A 21,902-nucleotide genomic window follows, 5' to 3' on the forward strand; every position below is an offset into this window, starting at 1 on the left:
TTTTTATTTTTGAAATAAATCACAAATTTAACATCAACAATTTTAAAACTTATATACAAAGAGTTATTCAAATTCACATGTCTAAATTTCAATGGTGCGACAAAAAGTAATTTAAAACTAGATTGCTGTTAATCCTTAAGTGAAATCAAGATTAAGATATCTGAAAATAATATAGACAACGTGTTAAGATTAATAACCTTACACTGAAAATGTAATGAGACAATAATAATAAGAGAAATAGCAATAAATCATTGTTTTCAAAATTAGCACAAAGGAGAAGAAAAAAAATCTCAAAATAGCATTCAGTAAATTATAAAAATTATAAATGCATCCCTTTTTATAATTTAATTAATTAAATATATAAAATGATTAAAAATGTTTTTTTAATATGTAAAAATAAATTATTCGCTGATTTATATGTGGTGTATGATTCAGTGATTAGGTTTTATGGTTTAGTAGTTAGAATGTGAAATTAGGATTAATGTTTATGATGAATGGTAATTTAAATTTTTTATTGATTAAAAGAATGCTATTTTGGAGATTTTCTTACTTATGTGCTATTTTTATTATAACATTTAAAAAGTACGTTTGATGGAGTTTTCCAAAAAAAAATTGAATTATTTATAATTAGCCTTTAATGATTTCATGTTTTATTTTTCTCATTAAAATTGCACTAGTACTTACACTTTAAATCAGCTATCAACAGTAATTCGATTTCTATAAGCACAAAAGTTACGTTTTGTTACAGCCAATTATTTATTTATTCCATTTCTATAATCATTGAAACAAGATGAGGACAACTCACAACAAAAATAATCGGAATCTGTTCGTTTGGATTTATATTTAATTTTTATTTTATAATAAGGTTCATAATAAGAGAGGATGAGTTCGACGTTTATCAAGAATAATAAGATCTTTCACATTATTGAAAAAGAAAAAAGGAAAAAGAGAAGATGAAATAGATACGTTGGTGATAAGAAGTGACACTTCTTGGCCAACATTAGAAGACGATTCCAAAAAAGATTGGATGAATAGCAAGTACAGAGATACTAAATGGGACACTACTAGGTTGCGTTCTTTCTATTTTTAGATTCGTTATTTGTACACAACTTCATATTTCCTAATTTTACACTTCTTTCTCCTCCACCCGAGATACTAAATGGTACAAATTCACAACAACAACAAGAGAAAGATGCACATAAGAAAAAATGAGAAAAATAAAAAGTTGAGGGCCGTATTTTATGGAATACTTATAGCCACCAACACCAACTTAGGTTACAAGACACACACACGCCAATTTATTCAGTTGTTCTGGTGATTTTTAGTGTCATTTTTGATAGAAAGAAGGGAAAATTGTTTTTAGACCAAAAAATAGGTACATTGGGCTAATCTCAAATTTGTATTATTTTTGTCTATGATGTTTTTTCTATTTATAAAAATTAGGAAAAATATGAACTGCATTGTAAATATGTATACCAATGTAGAGGTATTTTTTTGTTCTAAAAATATTTGAATAAAATTTTCAGATTTCGTTCTATGGACTGTTAAATGTACATTCTACAAAGTAAGAAATGAAATCCACGTTTTCATTAAATCTACTAATATTAGAATAAGTGATCTACGGAAATAACAGTATTCTAAAAATATTTGGAATACACATTCTGCGCTTTATCTATATTTCTAAAATATGTAGAACCAACAATCTACACGTTATTCAGAATCTAAAACCTGTAGAAACAGAATTCAAACAGCTTAACTGTATTCTACACATAGTAGAATGCAAATTATACGGATAAGTATGAACAGTTCCAAAAATATCGAAAGTGCATTTATGGAAAAATTTTGTTACCATTTTTGAGAATTTGACTTTTTATAAACAAAAAATTGTAGTTACGCCTTCTTCAAACACCTATCTTCCATATCCCCTTGATTATTCACAAAAATTTCAAAAAAAAAACATTTCGAAGTTTCTTCCATGATTCATATATATGCCTATTGTGGTGTATGAAAATTGATTGCAGTTTCAGGATGGAGTTTTAATGTCGATAAAAAGAACTGGGGAAGGTTACATGCTTTGGAATTTAGCTTCACTTTGGAAGAATTACAGAGAATTGTTATAGAGGATTTTGGTTTCGAAGAAACGGATGCCGATTTGGAGTTGAGTTATCTACCTATTGGGTTGATCAATACAGCAGGATGTCAACCGGTGATCATTGGAAACAATCGCCAAGTGACAAATTTTCTAGGGCTTTTAAGAAAAATAAGTCAAGTCGATTGTGTTTTACCTATAATCAATAATTCTTTTACATTTGACAATTTGGAACAAATATTGCTATACATTATTGTCGAATGTTTAGTTGTACTTGTTTAATCAGTTAACTGTATGAATTGATTAATATATATTCTAATTTTTTACATCAAACGGTTATTTAATTATTCAAACATGAGGTATTCTTTATAACTTGACCAAACAGAACAATCCATAAAATAATCTCTCTATAAAAAGATCAAGGTATTTTCGTTAACAATTCACTGCTCAATTACTCTCCCAAAAATATGGATTATAGAGAAATTTTTAAAGTTCCCTCCTAGTTTGATATTTACATATTATTGATAATTGATATCCACTGTATTTATATGTTGTGTATATATTTAAACAATTTGTACATAAATAATAATTCAACATTTGCTAAGATAATAACTAAAGACTCTAATGGTATATAGTATGTTTGAAAGTTTGGAATTAACATTTTAATATAAACACTAGGTTAAACCCGTCCCAGAGGTAGGTAAGCCAGTAAGAAACTAACAGAAAACATCTTAAATTTTAATATACACTAGTTTTTGTTTTCACTTTTCTATATATAAATTATTGTTTTTAAATATTAGTGGTATATATTTTTAATGTTAATCATATACTTAAATGTTTATATAACTATTTCAAATACAGTAATTTTATAATTTACATGCTATAATTAATCAACTGTTTAAAACTGTATGTATATTCACTTATTATTATATATTTATCTTATTGTATTTGCATTTAGTTATTAATCAAATTAATATATTCATGAGAAAACATATTTGAAAATTATTTTGTATTTAATTTATGCTAAATTCTGACCCGTGTTTCAAATCTGTATTTCTTTTTATTAATATTTTTTATGCTTATTCATGTTAGATAATATATTATTGTATATACAAAAGTTTAAGATATGTTAATTTTTAGACATGTATTATATGGTTTGCTAATTTTAAGCCGTTCTATCATCATATTATATTTTAAAATAAATAATTTATATTTATGAAAATAAAATTTATAAATTTATCAATTGAATATACTTTTATCATATTTATTTAAGTATAATAATTGTATTTTAACATGATCATGACTATAAAGTAGATAAAATAGGATATAATTTATTTATTTTTTATTTTATAAACGATAACTTAAAATACATTAAATTATTGTTAAAATACTTTTACACAGATTTATTAGAATTTTTAAAATATAATATATAAATATATATTATATTTAAAATGAAAATATATTATGATTAAAGTAGTTATAAAGATTTTATATTATAAGTTTTAAAGAAATACATGTTAATTTTTATACATGTATTATATCGTTTTCTAATGTTAACCCTTCTTACCAACGTATTTGATTTTATTTTTGAACATAAATATTTTATACTTACGAAAATAAAATATATAAAATTTATAAGTTTAATACAATTTTATTATATTTAGCTCAATATAATATTTTTCTTTTAATATGATTGATTATGATTATATAATATATAAAATATTACAGAATTTTTTATTTTTTTATTTTATAAACGATTACTGAATTTATTAATGTATAATAATATTTCAAACTAATTTCAAAATTATTGAAAATATTTAAATATAATTTCGAAAAATGAAGATCTTGTAAAAATCTTTTAAAACAGATTTGTTAGAATTTTAAAATAAATATATTTATATTTAAAATGAAAAGATATCAAAAGATATTATGATCAAAGTATTTTAAAGATTCTATGTATTATAAGTCTTAATAAAATATATTTAATAAGATTTTTAATTGATGGTCCAAATTAAAAAAAAAAATCACACATGAAAGAAATCATGACTTCTATTTTAATATATAAGATTTAAAAAGTTTACGCTTAATAAACAATAACTCCAACATTCAATATTTTTTTGTTAGAGATCATAAGATTTTATAAATAATAAAAAATTACTTTTAAACAAGTAATTATTTTACATTTTACATTTTTTCATTTATTAAAATAATAAATAAAATTAATTGTGAATGTTTCAACAGATAAACTATAGATCATTTCTCTCTTTCCTATACTTTTCTTTTTGAATCCACTATTAAGTTTCTTTTCTCTTTAACATTTTCTGTTAAATCTATAGATTTTAAATAATGTGGAAAGTGTTTTTTTTACCTTAAAATTAGCTTGATAGCCAAAAGCGTTTTTATTTAAAAATTTACCTACTTATTGAAATTTTATCAAATAATAAAATCATTCAAACTTATTAGAATATTTTATAAGAATATTCTATAAGAATATGATTATTTACTTTTTATCAGTACATTAGTTATAATATTATATATATTCAATACATTTTGTAAAATGATTTTTGTACATTGGCTATATTATATATACAATTATATGTTATTTACTTAACAGATTTACAAAATTTTATAATTAAACAAAAATCTTTTTACTACTGTATTATCTATTTATTAAGCATTCTAGTTTTGGATTTTTGCAAATGTGACTAAAAACTTTAAATCACATTCACATATGACGTGTGTTTTTTTTTTAACTTTCATTTGCCATATTTCCCCACAAGTTTAAGTTATTCAAAAAATACCATTATTTTTTTTCAAAAATGATTATATTACTCTGTCATCCTCATATTCCTATTTTATTCACAACACACTATCATCAATACATCAACTACTATGAACAACCAATTTCAAGCTCTAAATGCACCTAAAATCGACATCTGCATCTTCGTATCTTCATTTTTTACACACCCAAACTATTTCTCTTTTACTTTCTTTCTCATTTCACCCAAAATTTCAATTTTTTATTTCAAAATTTATAAGCTTACTTGAGTTACTCAAGTTCATATTTCTTGGTCAAGAATGAGTGGATAACTTTCATTAAGATGTTATATATGTGTGCTTGGAGAAGCTAAACATGACTTCTCTAAAAGTATTCTGGTCAATGCTAGGTTAGTTTTTCAATTGACTATCTTTTTTTAATCATAGAAGACTTCTATTGAAGAATTTTAGATAAGTATGTTAGTTTTGTAATTGACCAAAGTTTTGTAAATATTTGACTTTCATACGGTTACATTAACTCTTCTCATTGTCGCAAGAAATCCGCATATGTTTGTAATTGAAAATTGATGATAAGAATTTTAATATTAATTAGAAGTCTTCTCTTAAAAAATTAAAACATTGTCAAAAAAGTAACCCAGACAGATTTTTTGTGACAGTGAAAAGATTACATGTGACTGTAAGAAGCCTTCTATAGAAGTCTACTCGAAGAAATAATTCTTATAAAAAAAAGTCAAATATCTCTAAAACTTTGGTTAATTACAAAATTAACATGTTTATCAAAGAAGACTTCTCTCTTTGATATTTTTAAGAATTTTTCAAATAGAAAAGTAAGCCAATATATACAAATGAATACTTCTCAATAAATCTGTTGTAGAGTAGACTTCTTAAGAAATCTCCCTACATAAATTTGAATTTCAAAAATAACTTAAATGGAAAACTTATGTAGAAGTCTTATGCATCAATATTTATTGAACTTTCATTTTCTTTAAAATTAAGATGACTTTTAATATTTGTTTGTTAATTTGTGTGTATTAGTCAATATTGGAGTTTATAAATGAAATTCATAACTTAATTGGTGATAATTATGAATTTACAAACATTCATCTTTGATAATATTTCTGGCTAATGAGAACAGCCTTCTTTAAAAGTCTGTTGGGAGAAGTCTTCTGTGTTAGTTTTGGTAAAACTTGTGTCTTCTGAAGTATTAAATAACTTTAAAACATGATTTATCATTAATGATTTTTTTTCAAAATTGGGTATAAGCGTTCAGAAATCGATCTAAACACCCGCTTAATCAATAATTCTGTATAAAGTGTATGCTTACCGCCTAACCATTTTTGAACAATATAAAATATCAAAACAAATATGAGTAAATGCTGCAAATTTTGGGATAGGGTGGTCACCATAAATTAGGTTGGCAAACTTAGCATACGACAACAGTTCGAAAAAATATGCACACGACCAAAAAAAAAGAGACCATTTTACATTATAGTAAAGCTAAAATAAAATATTTACTAAATATACTTACATCAGACTCAAACCAGAGACATGAAAGTTTTTTTTGCTAGACAACCAATTACAACAAGGTGATAGTTTGATTACTCTGATTAACTGATTTGGCGTTCGATAAAGATAAAACAAAAACTCATTACTAAATTAAAAGATTTGTGTTATAAAAGAGATGCTGTGAAAACTTATTATTACTCATGACCAGAGGTCTATATTTATACAAGTATTAGACTGTCTTATTTAGACCGTCATAAGAGAAAAGAAAATCATATTCCTAATAGGAATAAGAAATATTACTTATCCTAAATACATATTGAAAAAGATAAACATTAAGTATAGATAAATGTAAACTCTCATTCGCTTAAGTCATTAGCGAATGGGCCGGGCGGTTTGGGTCTGATATAGGTCGATCACCACTTGGTTTATAACACTCCCCCTTGATCGACACATCCGGTTCAGGGCTTGTAACATGCTTAATGTTACCTCGTTAAAACCTTTACAGAAAAACCCAGTGGGACAAAACCATGGATAAGGAAAAAGAGTACAACACATGAACTCCCCCTGACTTGTACCCTCGTGTATGTTCTTCAAGTTGGCGCATGGACAATTTGATAGTTTAGCTTCATGGGCGCCAAGTCTTGAACTGGTCCTTTAATTGGCACGTCCCAAACAGATAGATAAATTTCATGGACGTGTGGTTGGTGTAGACATGGTGAAGAAGTCGGCTGACCTATCATATGACTGAACTTGTAGTCCTTTTGAGCTTCTTGAACGTTGATGTAGGAATAGCTCTTGCCGAAATGTAACTTGAGTTATCTTGTAACTCTCATATCTTCTGGAACTTCATTAAGACATGGTCAAGACGTGCATCTTTGCAGCTGACCACTCTATGTCCTGGTCAGACGAATGGCACTCGACCAGTACTCGGATGGACCTCTAATCTGCGATCAAACTTTACTCGCAAGTCCTCTCATGTCCCACAGATCCTCTAGTCACATGGCTTTGCCATACCGTGGACACTTTAATATATATTGAGTCATCGACCCAAACACATACGAATCACTTGGCTTCTCACGGACATGCCTTCGTCCATTCGGACATACATCACCCGTATTTGCTAATGGCTTATCCATTATAGCCGATCTTTCTTCATTGGTCGATCCATGTTGAGTTATAGACCTTGTCTATACTCGTCCATACCCCATGAGTGTCTAAGTTCATATCATTAATAATCATTGCTGCAATGAGTTTTATAATCTCATCAAACTATGGATCTGCAGTCAAATACACTCAAGGACCTTTATACATGGTTATCGATCTTTCTTGCCTTCAACAATGCCATATCCATTTGACCTCGACCAGACATACTTCTGGTCACTCTCTTGGACCATTATGGTTTCCTTTTATCTACTGATATAAACATAATGGCTTGTGCTTACATTGCAGTCTCATACTATAATCTTATTACTTGAAAAACATCGCAGTCCACACTTTCTTTGATGGCATCTCATGACCTACTTGCAGTGCTGATTTATTATAAACACAAAGGATTTATTTTATAAGAATATATTGACTGATTTGGATTGTTCTTTATCGAACTCATTCACTAAGTTTTACTTAATCTTATCATATTCAATGCAGCTGCTTTTGCTTCAGTCCATGAACAGCTTAGGAACAGAACAATGCTGTTCTTTGAGAACTTCTTTTCTCATCTTTCTGGTACATTTATTTTCTTTATCCAGTGATCAATATACTGCTTACTACATCATTATTTCTTTTGTTTCCAGACTTCATCAATTTCGAGTTTGTGTAGTAGCATCCACCACATAGGAGCATATTTCCTTATAATCTGTTCCTTTGGTCTCTATGAGTATCTTTGTGTAACAAGACATTCTTTGAATGCTGTAAGTAGTAATGTGAACGACCTCTTGACTACTTGGTCACGTTACACATCTCACGATTTTCTTTCCCTCACAAGACCCATTTATCCACTGGTCTATATCATCAGATGTCGTTTCTATATATTTGGCCAATACGCCCATCTCTTCTTTAAACTCTTTAAACCTCACATTTTTCTTTTAATCTGATCTTTATTCTTTATGAGTACACTTATGTGGGTTCATGATCCTCGCTTTATATCTTTAAACTCAAGTGCTACTCTCTTATGTATCTTTATACAAATATATCTCTTATGTGTCGACACTTATGTATATGGTTCCATTGTGTTCCAGACATGATCTAATCGATTTGAGATTTCATTATCCAGGACCTTTGTTACCTAGCAACTTGGTGTCCCAAGCTACATGGTTTGGTACCTTAGATGTTTAGCTGCGCAGCCTTTTCTCAATGTTTGGTATGGTTTCCCTTATGACCTCGGATCTGTATTCTATGCACCTTTCTCTTTTCTTTCCGAGGTTCCTTATCTTATGGAACACATTGGTCTATCTTGTATAGACTCTGTAGCAACTTGACTGTGTCTCTTTCTAGGACATCAGATTTCGTTTGGTGCTAAGCTGGTTATGACTTAGTCATTCTTTTCTTTTCTTTTCGGGTCAGTGTCTGGCATCTCGATTAGCTAGCTTTGTATAATCTTTTCTTTTCTTTGTTTGGACGTCTATAATCATATTCTCTAGTCCGAGGATCTTTGCCAAGACAATGATGGTTGATACCATACTATTTCTCTTTATCATTCTTTTCTTTGTACCAGCTTATAACTTTCTCCTTCTAATGTTGGATAGTCGGATTCATTGGTCATGCAATCCGTGTACCTGGCCATAATCTGATCACCCATGTTTTGGCTCAAGGTCTCTTAGAAATAGTGGGAGAAAGACATATTCTTATCCAACATATATTTCCAATCCTCTTCTGAGGTTCCATCTTAGACGGCACATATGTTTGTGGTGGTTTATTCAAAGTCTCTTAAGATGGTGTATGTCTGGTTTATGACCTGTATTCAATCTGAGATGAGAATATCTATGCTCACTTATATGGCCTGATGTATATTATCCTTATGTACATGTAAATTCATGATGTCCCTAAGCTTTAGGATGGATGTCCGAACCTTATAGGTAATGGCTTGCATGGCCAAGCCGTTTATAGCATGATCATAGACCATGGTACACGAATTTGTAGTGTGGTCATGGATTTAGGGTTTTCTCCTCTCTCCCCCTCATGAACATACTATAATTTTGTGATGCTTAGGACAATCAAGCCTAATGAGTTTCTCTTGTGTACATGTTACACAACGTGAGATCTTTATGGGATAACTCTGTATGCCTTTCAATAACAATCTTTGCATCAAGTTTTAGACTAGGATGGCTAATCCAGTCGTGCCATAAAAGTATATAATTTCGTGGGATATATCAGTATGGTCACCACAGCTCTTTCCTCTTATCACACTGATCTGTAGCATAGTTTTGATCAATAGAGTACGTAGGTATAGTCTTGACCACTTTCTTATAAGGTCTTAGGCATTTTCTTTCTTTAAATCTGAAGGAACTTGTTTCCTTTTGCCCATTGTTTCTATTTGGAAACCATTTTATTATAACTCAATGGGTCATACATTCTTGGGTGTATATAATGCCCTTTAGGCAATGCCTTGGCCATAGATTTCTTACTAGGCTACTATACCCGTACTATAATGCCCTTTAGGCAATTTCTTTATCAATAAAATCATTCACATTATCAAGCAAAATCAGGCAAGATATAATAGCAATGAACTCAAAGCATTTCATAAAACAATAAGACAAGATGTCGATTTTAGTCTTTGAGACAATCAGAAGTCTCAAAATCCAAGAGGTCGTCCTTTTCAAGGTCGGAATCATCATCAGCATCATACCCAATATCATGAACCATATGGGCTTCCGGGTTCTTGTTCTTAAGGCTCTCTTGATAGAGCTCACATAGATGTTTAGGGGTTCTACAATTCTTGGCCCAATGGTTACTCATCCAGCATCTGTGACAAGCTGGTTTGGTCGAGTTAGACGGTTTGGATATGCCGCCTCGACCACGGCCATAACTGCCTCCGCCACGGCCATAGCTGGAACCACGACCACGGTTATTGTGGTTTCCTTGCCGGCCATATGAGTAGTTGTCACGGCCACGTCCTTTGTATCTACTACGGCCTTTGCCGTGTGATCTCTTATCATCATAGACGTGGTTGCACTCTTTGGGATCTTTCTTTTCAGCCTCATTTGCTTCTGGTAATGTTGCTGTTCCGATGGGTCTCATCTCACTGTTTTTCATCAGGAGTTCATTATTAGCCTCGGCCAGGAGTAGGCACGAGATCAGATCAGTGTATGAGGCGAAGCCTCTCTCTCTATACTGCTGTTGCAGCAACACGTTCGTCGAATGGAACGTGGAGAATGTTTTATCAAGCAACTCTTTCTCGGTTACTTCCTCACCACAAAGTCTCATCATTGAGACTATCTTAAACAATACTGAATTGTATTCATCCACAGACTTATAGTCCATGAATCTGAGATTCTTCCATTCATGTTTAGCCTTTGGTAATAGCACCGTTTTCTGGTGATCATATCGTCGATGTAAAGCGGTCCAAAGGTCTAGTGGATTCTCCATGGTGAGGTACTGATCTTTTAGACCCTCAATGAGATGGTGGCGTATAATACTTATAGCCATGTACCGATTCTTATCAGTCTCATTGTTGCCCTCGATGATAGCATCACCGAGTTCTTTGACCTCAAGTTAATCTTTGTGTCAAGTGCCCATTGCAAATAGTTGTCTCCGAAGAGATTAAGGGCAGCATAGTCTAGTTTTGAGATTTTTGACATATGAATCACATTATCATTTGAAATTTAGGGTTTCACAATGTGATCATGTGGCCGCAAGACAATCAATAATCTCGGCCACAAGCAAGTCTTATACAATCATGTTTTCAAACAATCTAAAGCGACCATGGTGCGATCAATCATAGATTCTGTATTAGGCCGCACGGCCATACAATTCTATGATGCAAACTATTCAAGTTTATATGATCTATATGTCATGCTGGTCGATATTTTAAAACAAGACGAATGCAATTCATATTCAGTTTTATATGTTTATACAAACAACCCTAATCAATCGGTTTCTTATTATGAAAATTAGGGTTTTGATTTAAGCAATACTAGAATTCGATTTTAACAATATGAGATCAAGGTTTCAAGGCCTTTAGGATTTCAAATTCGAGATTAGATCTATCAATCAATCTATTAATCCTAAAACTAAGATTATCAATCTTTCAAACAAGAATAATTTAAAACCACAATGATCAAACGATCAGACAAGAACATCAAACAAACCGATTTACAATTAGGGTTTTAGGGTTCTTCATACAACCGAATTTTACATCCTATCATCTGGTTCTATATGATCAAATAATCACAAAATCTAATCACAAAATCTAACCGATATCCTATCGTAAATTTCTTGATTCCAAACTTAGAGTATTGATTTCTATTATTAGGGTTTTGCAAGATTTTAATTTGTCTTAAACCTTTATCAATCAAGCCAAATTCGATGTGGGCTCTTTATTAGGATTTCAGATTTACCTTTTCTTTTGTAGGGTTGAACCGGACCATCAAAGAGCAGAGAGAGTTCGCGAGCTGGTAAGTGCAGACTGGTCGGGTCGCGAATCGGGAACGAGCTGAAGCTGGTCGGATCGCTATCGTCTCGCTGGATCGTGCAGGCTGGACGGATTGCTACCAGGTTGCTATCGGCTCGTCGGATGCGGCTGATCTGGTCGTCGGAGTTGAGACGAGACGGGGAAAGCCTTAGATCGTCGCCAGCTTAGGTTTTTAGGGTTTAGTAGTTGGCTCAGGGTTTTAGAATCTATCGTGCTGATAACGTGTTATAAAAGAGATGCGGTGAAAGCTTATTATTACTCATGACCAGAGGTCTATATTTATACAAGTATTAAACCGTCTTATTTAGACCGTCATAAGAAAAAATGAAATCATATTCCTAATAGGAATAGGAAATAGTACTTATCCTAAATACATATGAAAAAAAATAAACATTAAGTATACATAAATGTAAATTCTCATTCGTCTAAGTCATTAGCGAATGGACCGGATGGATAGCTGATGGACCGGACGGTTTGGGCCTGATATGGATCGATCACCACTTGGTTTATAACAATTTGAGACTTGTTGAGTTAAGAAAATTCAACAAAAAGAAAGCAAGAAAACTCGTTGATAACTAAAAATATATACGTTTATCGGATAAACCAGAAGACGTAAAATCAAAAGGTTTAGAAAATAAAAGACAAGTGGGGGACAATCCATCTTTCTCCCTGAAGCGAACAACTCATCTTGTCTGCGACTAAACATTCTCTAACATCAGAAAGTCTTCTGGTTCTTATGTAAATTAAATTTATTGCAATTTTCTAAAGGTATTGTATGCATGATTTTTGTATCATTTCATTCTTTTGCCAAAGAGAGAACTCATTTTTGTTCGCTATCAAAATGTGCTATGTTAGATATACAATATTAAATGCAAAATACTGTTTTAATAATCGATCAACACGGTAAAATCATGTTCAAACGAAACGATGTATCTTGAATAATTTCAGTTTGTACGATGCGAAAGTTTGTAAGCAAATAGAATAGTATTATCGAGATATTCTCATGTTACAGATTAAAATATATATTTTTAAATGTTACAGATTAAAAACAAATATATCCTACATGCCATGGTCCAATTCTTCTATAAATTAAAAATATATGCTCAATATTATATGATTTTGTAATATTAAATTTGGAAATATAGTGTACCAAGAATATAATGCTACTATAAAATGAAATATTTTAAAATCTGGTATTCAAATTTTAGGAGTAATACGAGGAACGAATAAGATCAATATACACGCGTCATTGAATAAACCCCTCAATTGTTAGGTTATGGTTGTGAATTCATCTTCGAGGAGATCAATAGATGCTCTGATTAGTTGAAATGGACCAATGGTATATATATCCATTGTCAAAAACGTAATCTCCCAAATTAGCAAGTTTGTTCATAGACGCAGGCATCACCTGGTGAGAACAAATGGATGGTTGATATTTCATAATTTATGGATATCAAAATTCGTGTTCAAAAAAAAAAACGTGTTCAAAAAAAAAAAAATGGATATCAAAATTCAGAAGTAGGCATCTTTTTTTTTGTCAACAGAAGTAGACATCGGCTTTTAACTTTTAGTAGTTAAAATAACTTAACAGTAATAATATTTTTTATTTAAAAATATTCTCTGTTTATTGGTTTCAATGGTAGATTGAAATATGATGATATGTTTATTCTTTCTATCTAAGTCACCTCACAGATAAATATGCCATATGTGTGTCTGCTGCTTTTGCAACTTGGAATTAAGAATTACGAAGTTCGCCAAAAAAACTTGAAATTAAGAACGCTAAATCTTTTCAAAAAATAAAAATAAGAACGCTAAATCACATTTTACAACCTGCTTCTCTCGCTATAAGTCAGTATAGGTAACATTCTAAAAAAAGTCACTATATGTAACGATTATTCCATGTTAAAACATGAATGCTATACCTAAGCACTTTTTAATCGTAAGCATATATATATTATATTCATATTTTCCGATCATAAATATATTCTACAACAAATAAATGGCCTAAGTGTAATTTTTATTATTATTGAATACCATTTGAAATACACATATATCAAAATACTATCAAAACATTTTTTCTTTAAAAATAAAATTTCGCCACATGTTCTATTACTAAGAATGTTCTTTAAATAATTTTAATCAATTCATTAAAGATACTTTAATAATTTTAAAATATAAAATAATCACATGTAATAATTCTTATATTAATTAGCAAAATTTTCTTATAATAATTAATATGTATCTAAATTTTTAATATCTTTATCATTTATTTTAATTTTAAAATCAGAATATCTACATCTTGCATATAATAAAATTTAAATTATGAGAAACAAACATAAATAAGAAACCATAAGTAAATTATATTACTTGACCGGCATTCAAATTTAGATGTGTCGATTATCAAGTTTTATAAATGTGAGACAAATTGAAAAAATGAATTTATTTGGATTAGAAAAAACATTACAAACACTATGAGATGAGTTAAACATGCGGACTACCTAATTTGACTATATATAGCTATAATTTGACTCTCGTGAATATAACTATAATCTTCTAGTTCTCAAAAATAATAATATATAATATATTTATAACAGTATACAATTTATTATAAAAATATTGAAGATAAATATAGTTTGCCCAGTAAAATAACATATATTATTCCACATAAAAATACAATATCACTTCATTTATATCACATATATCTTACAATGGTTATTTTATTAAAAAGTTATGATCACGGATCCGAACCAAGTTGTGCAATACTTCCTCTATATTAAAGGAATGGTGTTATATATAGTTTTGTTGAGTATATTTTTGCACTGATTTGCGAAAAATAACATACTTGAAAAGTATTTAGAGTATATGGTTGAGAGAGTTCTTTTTCTATTGGGTTACAAGTCGGAGACGTAGTTAGTTGAAAGCAATGACTAAAATTTTATTGGCTACCAAGTGGGTGAGATATAATTTGGAATATTATCACACTACAAGAAAACACGCAACATTCTGACGGATATTCCGACGGACAATATTTTCGTCGGTTTTCTTTGACGACATTCCGACGAAATACCGACGAAAATCAGTCGTCGGAAATATCCGACAGAATATTATAATTTTGGAGTTTCGATAGGGATTTGATTCGTCGGAATTCCATCGAAATATTCCGACGAAAATCTGACGGGTTTTTGCCTTTCGTCGGAATGTCGTCGGAATTTTCCACGACGAAACAGATTTTAGATTTGCAAAGTTATTATAAATGTATAATTTGATACTTAAAATATCCAAATAACACATATATAAATTTATAATATGAAATTAGTTCATACCGTTAAAGTTTTTCATATAAAAAAATTATTTACGTATACATATCAACGTATTCGTAACATCCTCCAATAACACTTATATACTTATACAAACATATTACGGTAATATAAGAGTAGATTTTGATTTTGTATAATATCGAGTGAAACAAGTAATTATTTTAGTTAAACCTCTTATAAATCATTTACATACTATCAAAGATTTCTATGTAATCATTAGACTGTTGTTTTGAAACCCCAAATTCTTATTTCTCTAAATTCTGTCAGAAATCCGTCGAAAATTTTGACCAAATTCCGTCGAAAATCCGTCGAAAATTCCGACCAAAATCCGACGGAAAATACCGACCCCGACCAATCAAAAGACATGCAGAAACTCATAGTTTCTCGAGGCTTCCTTTGGCGATATTCTCGAAACATTCTGACGGAATTCTGACGAAATAAATGTGACGAACAGGTTTCGTCGGAATTTCTTCGGACTTTTTCACTTTACCCGTGGCGGGTTATAATGCTAAAGAAAGAGCTTGCAAACAGCCGTCAGAGCCTCTCGAAGTCTCCGATCTCACAGATGAAAGTGCAATGGAAGGGTGAAAGCCGATGAACGCCTTTCAGTCGAGTTTGTGGAAGAAAATTTGCGAAATTTATTTGATTAACTGCTTAAAATAGAACCGACCGAATTCCGACGGAAACTGTCCGTCGGTTATTTTTAATACATAAGCCGACCCTTCTTCTTCTTCCTCATTTTTTCTCTTCTCCTCTGCAATCTTTGTGGTCTTACTCCTCTCTCTCTCTCTCTCTCTCTCTCTCTCACAAATCTGTGACTCCGACCCCAAATCCTCCAAATCTCTACCCCAATCATGTAAGTCATCTAAACCTTTCTTTAGATTACATTTTTTTTAGGTTGGAATGTTAAAATTGTGGATTTTAGGTTTTGAATCTGAAGATTTAGGATAGAATTGATAGTTTTAGGAGTTATATGTTGTTAGATTTTGTTTTAGGTTGTTGTTTTGTATGTAGATTGAAACTTTTAGATGTTAAGATTTTAGAAATTATATGTTAAATATTTTTATAAGAATATTTTTTGTGTATTTATAATTATTGAAAAGTTTTATTTAATATATATATATATATATATATAATGCTTTCAATTTTTTATTATCTTTTATTGTTTCAAAACGTTTTTATAATTTTATATAACGTTTTAAGCTTTTTATAAAACATTTTAGGTTTCTATAAAAAAAATTTTTAAGTTTGTTATAATTTATAAAACGTTTTATGGTTTCTAAAATTTATCAAAACTTTTTTCACCTTTTTAAAAACATTTTCAATCAATAAAATGTTTTTGTGTTTTTTTTTAGATTCACTACAAGAAAACACAAGATTAACGACGAAAATTAACGAGGAAAAGTAATCCTCGTAAAATTACGTCGAGTTTACGAGGAAATTACGTGGAAAAGTAAAATCAGCGTTATTTCCTCGTAAATTAACGACGAAACCATTTCGTCGTAAAGTCGGTGTAAAGTGATGTGGCTTTTACGAGGAAATACGCTTTCCTCGTAAATTCGACGTAAAATTAGCGTGTTCTTTACGAGGAAATAATTTACGTGTACTTAGCGAGGAAATTATAGTTGTAACACGTTTTTCACCTAACTAATTTTCGTCGTTAATTCCTAGGAAAATTACAGCTACCAGATTCGAAAGTTTTCTATAAATATGGAAATTACAACTACCACATCATAGATGTATTTCACACGAGGCTATACTTTTCACACATATGAGTATGGTAGACAGCGGGCAACCAGTAACTATGGAATATGTGTGAAAGGGGAAACAGATTTATACGGGATCTTGACGGAGATTATTGAAGTCGAATTCCCAGGGATATTGAAGCTGAAATGCGTCCTCTTCAAATGTGAATGATTCGACCCCGTCGTCAACAGAGGTGTTCGGTTTAACAAATTCGGTGTAGTTGATGTCAACGGTGGACGAAGGTACAACAAATTCGAGCCTTTCATCTTAGCTTCACAAGCAGACCAAGTTAGTTTCCTTCCATACCCTCGGATGAGAGATTCAGGTATAAATTGGTTAGCCGTGATCAAAGTTACACCTCGAGGACGAATCATCAGTGGAGAAGAACCACCATTGCAAGAAGAACAGATAAATGAAGTCGAGGAACCTGAACAAGAAATTGATGGCATCCTTCTCATTGATCCGTATAATCACGAGTACGAAGATCTTACCAACAATGCCACAGACGAAGCTGTTGAAGACAAGTTTAATGAAAATGATGATGTTTCTAGTGATGACGAGAATGTCGATGTATCCGATTGATATATTTGATTTTCTGTACGGTAATGGGTGTTTGTTTTAGAAATAAGATATATTGATATTATAAGTTAAGGAATTGGGGTTTTAGAATTTGGGGTTTGGAATGGAAAGAATAGATTGAGGTTAAAGAATAGATTGAGGTTAAAGGAATTTGGGTTTGGGGTTTGGAATATATGAAGTAGAAGATAAGGAAGATGGAGTTTGGGGTTTTGAGTTTTGGATTTTAGGGATTTAAACATAATCCTCTTTATTTCCTCGTATACTAACGAGGAACTTACGACGAATCCTAAAAATAAAGAGCGCGAGACTCGTTAATTCTACTTAAGCAGAAATCATCGTAAACAACTCGTACTCTAACGAGGAAACAACGACGAAATAAAAAAATAAAGAACGCGGTGCTCGGTAATTCCACGTAAGAGGAAATCGTTGTAAATACCTCATAATCGGAAAATGCGGGCCTTGCTAATTCCTCGTAGAATAAAAACTAGAAAAAAAGAGAAGAGAAGAAAGATATTGGAATCACATGTGGCGAGACCTACGTAAGTCTAGCCCACATGTGTTCCAATATCTTTCTTCTCCTCTCTTTTTTTTCAAATCTTTCAAATTTGAGATAGTGTGGGATTTGTGATATTGTGTGATTTGTGAGTTTGTGTGTGATTTGTGATAGTGTGTGATTTGTGAGTTTGTGTGTGATTTGAGAAGGAAACTTGTGGGTATTTATAGAAAAGTGGGCCTCTCTAATTCCTCGTAAAGGGAGGACTCGTTAATTCCACGTAATGCAAAATCGTCGTAAAGACCTCGTAATCTGAAAACGCGGGCCTCGCTAATTCCTCGTATAGTAAAATGCGGGCCTCGCTATTTCCTCGTATTGTAAAACGCGGGCCTTTGTAATTCCTCGTAACTTTACGAGGAAATTACGAGGACATGTAGTCTCTTATATATATTCCCGAGCGCTCACTCTTTATTTCGTCTCAAATTCCTCTCCACTTCCTCTCCATTTCGTAGCAATGGTAAGTCTTTCTAATTCCTCTCTAATTTGATTAGTTTAAGATAGATTAGATGGTTAGTGTATGAAATTTAGATATGTTTACTGATTTTATGTTAATTAGTGTTGATTAGGTGGTTAGTGTAGGGAATTTAGATAGGTTTATAGAATTTGTTAATTACTGTTGATGTTAATTTTAAAAATTAAATTTTTTTTTCCAGACGATTCGAAAGAACAGACTTACTCCCCATTACAGAGAGATGTTCGGTGAGTCTGGTAGTCGTTTAGACCTGTCTTCTTCAGCTCCCGTTTCTTCTTCAGCTCCCGGTTCTTCGGATCCGGAGACTGTCCCCGAGACTTAGTCTTCTGAGAGAGTCTCTCGGTCGCCTTCTTCTAGTCCACCTCATGTGCCTCTTTTGATGGCTCCTCCGACGATGTCTCCTTCTGTGCCTCCTCCGATGGCTCCTCTGATGCCCGCCGAGATTCATCCCGATTTGATGGTGCCTCCGAGTGCTCCTTACTCGCAGTACACTGTCGAGGACCTTCTCCGTCAGCCAGGTAGAGAAGGTTTACCAGTCATAGACCCCGACCGACCGGACAGAACTTTGTGGTATGTTACATTAAATTTTTTTCAATTCTTTTTCAATTCTTTTATAACATTAATAAATAATTTATACTTTAAATTTCTTTTTTCAGGTTTGGGGTTGACAATTGTCTTGCATCAGATGTAACGGACACGATCAAAGGTTACTTCTCCATGCCACATCCGAACTGGAGAAAGACGCCAATCTACGTCAGAAAGACGTGGTTCAAAATTTACGCTGTAAGTTAATTTTAATTAATTATATGTATTTTTACTTTTTCATGATTTATATATTTTTTTTAACTAATTGTTAATTTAATTTTTTTTTGCAGCAAAAATATCATTGGTCCATGGGGGTTACTGAGAGGGTGAGGAAACAGTTTTACGCGAAGGCGAAAGTTCGCTTGTTGGACACGGTCTCCAACTGGAAGGGTGACTGGATCATGAAGGGATATGAGCGTGGCAAACCCGCTGAGCTCACCATGGATGTATGGGATAGCCTCATCCGTTATTGGCGGGATCCTGAGTCCATCAGAATCGCCCAATCTTGCTCTGCCTCCCGTAACATGGTAGATGAGCACGGCCACAGGCCGATTTGGAAATGGTAATTAAATATTTTATTTAATTAAATTTTTAATATATACATATATATATATATATATGTATATTCTAACTTTTTTAAATGTTTTTAGGCCAAAAAGACGGGACAACTCCCGTCTCTTATGCAACTTTACGAGAGTCGTCACTTTATCCACACATGAAGTGGATAAGATTTACGAGGAGGTAAATTTTTTAAAATTTTAATTTTTTTTATTATTCATTTAATTTAACTTTAAATTTTTACTAACAATATTTATTTTTTTGTTTTTAAGGTGGTCCCTAAGCAAAAGGGACGTACGTTGGGGATTAGTTCCGTCAACGATGTTCCGAGAGCGGCATCGTCTTATGCTCAGACACGGGAAGATGAAGTCACTGCGCTGCGTAGAGAGTCCGAGCAGCTGCGTAGAGAGTCCGCTCAGATGCGTAATGAGATGGACTCGACGCGATCTGCGATCACAGCTCGTATGGGTGGACTCGAGGGCTTCTTGGACGTTGTAGTGGCCACAAATCCGGAATGAGAGTCTTTGTTGAGGAACTTGCGATGACAAAATTCCATTCCAGGCGAGTCATCATCCGACACACATCTCGAGGCAGATGTAGAGAGGAGGAGTGATGAATTCTACCGGGCGATGAAAGACTCTTAGTGTTTTTTTTTTTGGTTGTTGAATTATAAATTCAAAACTTGTTTATACATAAAATATTTTGGTATTGATTTTTTTAAAAAATTTTAATTTTATTACTAAGTTAAATAATTTTAATTATTTTTTTAAATTATATTTTTAAATTCTGTAAAATAAAATAACGAAGTAAATTCGTAGCTAATTTACGACCTATTTACGTGGAAACTTTACGAGGAAATGACGAGAAAAAGTAAACGAGTATTTTACGAGGAAACATTTACGAGGATATTACGAGGAAAGATAAACGAGTACTTTATGAGGAAATACTTTCGTGGTTGTTACGTGTACTTTACGAAGAAAATCTTTCGAGATATTTACGTGTAGTTTACTAGGAACATGTTTCGAGGTATTTACGAGGAAATCTAGCGACCTCCTTACGTGGAATATTTACGTGGTCTTTACGACGTAATGAACTTCGTCATTACGACGAAATATTTTCCTCGCTAATTTACGACGAATTGGCGAGGAAATATGTGTTACGACGAACTAGTAACGACGAAACGTGTTTCCTCGCTAATTCCTCGTAAAGCCTCTTTTACGAGGAAAACCGTCCTCGTTAAACTTATGTTTTCTTGTAGTGATTTAATTAAAACGTTTTTCAGTTAGTAGAAAAAGGTTTCAATTACAAAAAGTTTTTAAAAATTTTTAAAAATGTTTTCTCTTTGTTTTAAAATATTTTCAATTTATAAACCATTTTATATTTTTTAAAATTTATAAAAACATTTATTATAAAGGATTTTAAAAACAATTATACTACAAAAACATTTTTCTAATTTTAATTACATATATATAAAGAATTAAAAATATTTATTATAAATGATTTAAAAATAATAATTATCTTAAAAAACGTTTTTCTAATTTTAAAATTTTATATATATTTAATGAATTAAAAATATTTATTAAAAATATTTAAATAAAATCTGTTTTATTTTTTTTAAATAATTTATAAAGTCTGTCGAAATTTCGTCGGAAATATGTTCGTCGGAATTCTGTCGTCGGAGTTTCATTGGAATTTTTTTTGTCGGAATTTTGTCATAAATATGTCTGTCGGATTTCGTCGTAAATTCGTTAGAAATTTCGACGAAATTCTGACGCAATTTTTATTTCCGACGAGTTATAACCGACAACTGTTTTCGTCGGAAATTTGTCGAAAATGGCTTATTCCAACGGATTTCCGACGAAATCATCCCTAGGAAACTAGTTGTTTTCTTGTAGTGTCAGTCTAGGTACTAGAGTGGTGGCTTTGGAAGAATACCACAGATATAAAAATAAAAAATAAAAAGACAATATGTGATGTACATAGAATCAGTTTTAGATTCTCGTACATCACTAGACAAGAAATATATTGTGGTGATGAGTTCACCGACCCAAGCTAATTCAACTCCCAAGACACTATATATATCACTTACTAGT

General features: G+C 31.5%; 1 protein-coding gene across 1 annotated transcript; it reads right to left on the reverse strand.

Annotated features, from left to right (window-relative positions):
• Nucleotides 1–10,135: 10,135 nt before the first annotated feature.
• On the reverse strand, nucleotides 10,136–11,014 carry LOC106408190. The gene is made up of 2 exons (XM_048748775.1): nucleotides 10,701–11,014; nucleotides 10,136–10,610 (listed from the first exon to the last, which is right to left on the reverse strand). Exons 1-2 carry the CDS (start codon nucleotides 11,012–11,014, stop codon nucleotides 10,136–10,138), a joined length of 789 nt encoding a protein of 262 aa, XP_048604732.1.
• Nucleotides 11,015–21,902: the final 10,888 nt, after the last annotated feature.

This window comes from Brassica napus, chromosome C2, assembly GCF_020379485.1.
Source record: "Brassica napus cultivar Da-Ae chromosome C2, Da-Ae, whole genome shotgun sequence".
Taxonomy (NCBI): domain Eukaryota; kingdom Viridiplantae; phylum Streptophyta; class Magnoliopsida; order Brassicales; family Brassicaceae; genus Brassica; species Brassica napus.

Excerpts from the sequence above, each read along its gene's own strand:
- LOC106408190 (XM_048748775.1), bottom strand. The coding sequence starts at position 11,014 with ATGGCTATAAGTATTATACGCCACCATCTCATTGAGGGTCTAAAAGAT. Across the intron at positions 10,611-10,700 it reads AACGTGTTGCTGCAACAGCA|TGAGATGAGACCCATCGGAA; the intron begins GTATAGAGAGAG and ends GATGAAAAACAG.